General features: G+C 38.2%; 1 protein-coding gene across 1 annotated transcript in view; it reads right to left on the minus strand.

Moving 5' to 3' along the window:
- The window catches only part of LAMA4 (laminin subunit alpha 4), a 142336-nt gene that overhangs the window by 26900 nt on the left and 110414 nt on the right, over window positions 1-5022 (minus strand). Inside the window, exons 22-25 of the mRNA XM_012804547.2 lie at window positions 4565-4698; window positions 3964-4135; window positions 920-1051; window positions 529-671 (exon numbers count right to left, since the gene is read on the minus strand). Coding sequence (XP_012660001.1) covers window positions 529-671; window positions 920-1051; window positions 3964-4135; window positions 4565-4698 — 581 coding nt within the window. The remainder of the gene's footprint in view (window positions 1-528; window positions 672-919; window positions 1052-3963; window positions 4136-4564; window positions 4699-5022) is intronic.

The raw sequence follows: 5022 nt of genomic DNA on the forward strand, positions 1-5022 counted from the left end.
CCGTCACCTTAGGTGTATGTGGCTGGCGCCTTAGCCACTTGAGCCACAGGCGCTGAGCCGACAAGTTATTTTCTGTGTCAAAAGTAGTACGTGGAGGATTTGAACTCAGCTCTTCAGAGTGCCCCTAATCCACTTAGGTGATGAACTCATATTCTTGGTATTATTTGCAACACACTGTAATCAATGAAGGCTGAAGGAATGCCTTGATGTTCCATTTTACATAATCTGCAATTCCTTGAATAATCTTAAAAATTCCAGTGTCCTCAGATGCTATCAGAGGGTTCAAGTTTAAGGCTAAAGCAAAAGTAAAGAGACAAATGAGACTTAGTCTTCCTCTTACTGATGAGAAATGCTCTTAGATTGTGTTCTACGAGCTCCCGAGGACGGGCTGCAGAGGGCCTGGACCGTGTGTGCCTGCCTCTGCGCCTGTGAGAGCAGCAAGGACGGGTGCTTAAACCTGCTACTAGATCTCCGCAGGGTGTTGAATGCTCAGCTAGGGACAGATAGCAACTTAACAGAAAACATTACCTGGATTGTAAGATTTCTGGGGGAGCTCCACCAATGTATATATCTGTGAAAGGTATTTTCATCTTTTCATTATCCATGCTCTTAATATGTCGTCTGTCAACTACCAAGATCATTTTCTTATCGTTGTGGTAAATGATTGAGATCTGTGAGAAATAATACTAATCAGCGTTTTGAAAACGTCTCATAGTGTAATCACTCTGGCTGTAATAGCTGGTCCTCCACGCTTTCCTGGGGTCGAGGAGAGGAGGGCCCTTCAGTTGCTCTTTGGATATGGAAGTGTTCAGTTTAATTACCATCTTGCTTATCCCCCCTGACTGCCTGATGAGACTAATAGATCTACCCATGAAAGACAAAACAAAAACAAAACCACCCAAGCCAGGATGATTTGTACCTCGTGGTATTTTGCATCATTAATCTGAGCTTTCTTCAACGTGTCTTCCAGGTGCACGGGGCCGTTGCTGAAGCCGAAGTCGTAGAGCACGTGTAGGTAACCACTGCGCATTTCCAGGCGGAAAAACATACTCTGCGGAGAGAAGGGCCCAAGATGGCAGCATCGGCTTGTATGAAAGTGCAGTTACATTTAGCCAGATTTCAGAAATGAAATTATTCTAGCCCTTATTCTTGAAATTATTTGAAGACAAAAAAAGTCTCGCGACCTTCTTAGTATGAGCTAAAAATGAAAACTCCTGCCTTGTCAACAGTTATTTCTCATATAAATACGTGAAAGTGTTCACATTTATTTAAATATTTAAAATAACTATCTTGTTTTTATCCTACTTCACAAATTAACGGGTGAAGTTTTAGGTCTGCATTACTACAGACCTTGTACAATTCTTGAGAACAGAGCATAATGGACCATCTTTATTCAACTGCCTTGTCTTTAGGCAACTTGTAAAAATTATAACAACCCGGTAGATGAGATTTCATTCATTTTAAAATAAAAATGGAAACATTAAAACAATAATTTCCCCAAATTGTCAGAAAATATGAATAAAGAAAAAGAAGGCCTTTTCTGTGTTATTTTGATACACTGTATTTATGTATAATGGAATGAATGAATTAATTAATAGAAGGCCATTTCTGTGTTATTTTGATACACTGTATTAATGTATAATATGGAATTATTATGTACTTGGACCCCACGGTGTTTGAAAACCAAAGTAATTCAGTAAGCACTCAAGTAATACTGATTGGGTTTGCTTGTTTCAGAAAATATTAATAGTTCATGGATACAAGAGTTCAATAGATTCAAAAAATAAAGAATTGTGACAAATTCATGTCCTATTCTACCGGACATGATCTCCTGAGAGGAGTTTGTGTATTCCCAGAAGTGTGGCAAACAATCCATTGGGGTTTAGGAACAAAATATTTCAATTTCAACTTCTATTTATATTCATTTTAAAAATCTCAAATAATATTGAATACATGGGCTACTGACTCTGGGCCTTCAATTCATCCTTTTGTCAGACTTTTATGGGAACCACAACTGTGTGAGGCTTCCCAAGAGGGGTTCCACCCCTGGGTCGTTGCAGGTGGCCTCCCTCCCCATTTCTTTGCTTCCAGGCTAATGCAAAACAAAGCCACTCAGCCCATCCTGGCTTGGGCAGTTTGTTTTTATATGTGCTTATTTACATGGATTTACAGGTGATACAACCTGAATAATAGAATATTTACATTCATTTCGTGTGGAGGTTAGAGTGGTGTGAAAATACTTTGAAACATGTAGATATTTGCTGGTTACTTCCTGCAAATTACTAAAAACACTGCCAGATTTAAAGAGGGTAACACAGGGTGGCGCCTGTGGCTCAAAGGAGTAGGGTGTTGGCCCCATATGCTGGAGGTGGTGGGTTCAAACCCAGTCCCGGCCAAACAAACAAACAAACAAACAAAAAAAAAAAACTAGCAAAAAAAAATTTAAAAAAAGAGGGTAACACATTTTTCTTTATAAAGTGAATTATTCTAAACTTGTTGAACCTTATTTGTGATGACAAATGTCTTTCAGTAATATAAAACCTACTAGTTATTTCAAAAAATAAATATATTGTCATATCAGGGTAAGGATATTGTTATAACAATGGATAAGAAAGTAACTTTTTCTTTCTTTTTTTTGAAGACAGTTATACTATGGAGCGATTGTGATTGTTCTTTAAAAAGATATTTGAGGCCAGGCACGGTGACTCACACCTATAATCCTAGCACTCTGAGAGGCTGAGGCAGGTGGATTGCTTGAGCTCAGGAGTTTGAGGCCAGCCTGACCGAAAGTGAGACCCTGTGTCTACTAAAAATACACTACCGGGTACAGTAGCGGGTGCCTGTAATCCCAGCTACTTGGGAGGCTGAGATAAGAGGATCATTTGAACCCAAGAGTCTGAAGTTGCTATGAGCTATGATGTCACAACACTCTACAGAGTGAGACTGTGTCTCAAAAAAATTAAAAATAAAAATACATAAAAAGATATTTGGAAATTTCTCTGCTTCTAAGTGATTTTGTTGATGGAAAAATCTAAGTGTGCACCTACAAAAACTCTCATGTGTGATACAGGTACTAACGAAACATTTGTAGCAAGAAATCTCTGACCTATTTAAAAATCTTTCAAATGAAGATTTTCAGTGGTTTCAAACTCTTTTATTAAATTTTTTTAAATGATACAATATCTTCTTAGCTTATAAGAAATGACATTAGGGAAAAGGAAAACATACCAGCCAAATCTCAAAGACAACCTTTGTGCTTGGTGAACTTGATTAAAAAACTATTTATGATTTAGAAGGCACTGCCAATGATGTATTTCTTAGATTTTTTTTATTTTTGTGAAGTATCTTCTCCAGTTATGACAGTCGATAAAACAGTGTTGAAATAAACTATACTTAGGACTTTTGAATCACTGTTATCACAAAGAGTTTAAATATTTAGCATATTTAATTAAAGTGTTCTCAGGAAAAGTGTTATTAAAAATAATTTTTAGTGAGAGGAAAAGGATTTCCGTATCATTAATAAAAATTAATTTAATTTCACCTTTATTTTAAATATTTTATCTATTTTTATTTAATCTTTTATTTCATTATTATATGCTTTTCCTTTTACTTCTAGTTTTGAATGTTTCATATCATACTTGTATCTATTTATAGTACATATGTTACTTGTAAATAAAGATGTCTATGTGTGCACATATGTAAGAGTGTGTGTGTGTGCACGCATGGGGAGTACATACGTGTATGTATATGTATACATACAGAAGCCTGGAGAAATGCATTTCGGGGTGCTTTTATTTATTGCTATCATCAGTTCCCTGAATCAGAAAAAAAAATTAATTTTGTTTTCTAAACTAGAACTTAAGTTTAATGGCATGGAACAGTCAACCTGAGGTTTCTGAAAACGTGAATAGCAGAGGGTAGTGGGAATAGAAGAGAACAAGTAGGACTTTTATGTTTACTCACGCCATTGACCATCAGGAGAATAAGGCCGTTGTCAGCTGGTGTTCGAACTTCTATGTCAAAGCGAGTCACCTGACCGAATTTCCCTCTCCTCGTGATGTCCCTCACCACAGCATAACTAGAGCCATCGAAGAAGTAACTGGCAGCCCGACTCTGAGTGAAGGCCAGTTTGTCTCTGAAATGGAAATGTGAGGATCATGTGAACATCACAGTGTCTGTTATGCTTTTCAAATGAGGCCCTTTTCATCCATCTTCTGGGGGTCTTATAACATTGTTTGCAGGGAAGAGATGAAGTGTTCACAGGTAAGTTAAATGGATTGTTTTTAATGGATTCCTTCTTTATCCTATGTGCTAAGACAACTGAAGTATCCAGGGACACGCCAGTTCCTGGAATCCAAAATCAAAGCTGCAAACAAGTTAATACTGCTGTGTGTGCATCTGTGGTAGAGAAAAATTGAAGATGATTTTTGCAGGTGTGACTATTAAGAAGTTGAAAACTAGTTTCCCCAAAGAAAAGTCTGAGAACCTGAACGCTGACTGGCTCATGTCCTGTGTGCTGCTCTCACCACCATCCGCATCTTTAGTACTCTTTGCTGTCTCTCACCTGGCACAGGGCACTGACGTGGAGGGGTCCATGTTGTAGATGTGCTTAAAGTTGTACAAGCTGATCACATCATTATTCAGCGTGGCCAATTCCAGGCAGCCGACAAAGCCAGGTAGGTCTAAGGGGGCAGGAAGCTGTGCAATAGAAAAAGTCCAGTCAGCTGTCTCATGACCGTATTTTACTCAGACATTATGTAACAGAGCATGAGACTCATAGCAGGTCAAGGGCACCTGTCTCTTGATGGTATCTTTCCAGACCCGAGTTTGTATCTGCTCCACGCCAAATTATTTAGATCAGTGGTGATTTGTCAGGTGTGCAAAGCTTAGCAGAAAAGGTGGGGTTTATTGAGCAAACACTATGTGCTGGTCATATGCTGGACAGTGACTTCATGGCCAAAATCACTCCCCATCCCAGTTGTGTGAGGTAGGTGTTCCTATTCTTTTTTTTTTTTTTTTTTT

Source organism: Otolemur garnettii, unplaced genomic scaffold (genome assembly GCF_000181295.1).
Source record: "Otolemur garnettii isolate 467f Iridium unplaced genomic scaffold, OtoGar3 scaffold00002, whole genome shotgun sequence".
NCBI lineage: Eukaryota > Metazoa > Chordata > Mammalia > Primates > Galagidae > Otolemur > Otolemur garnettii.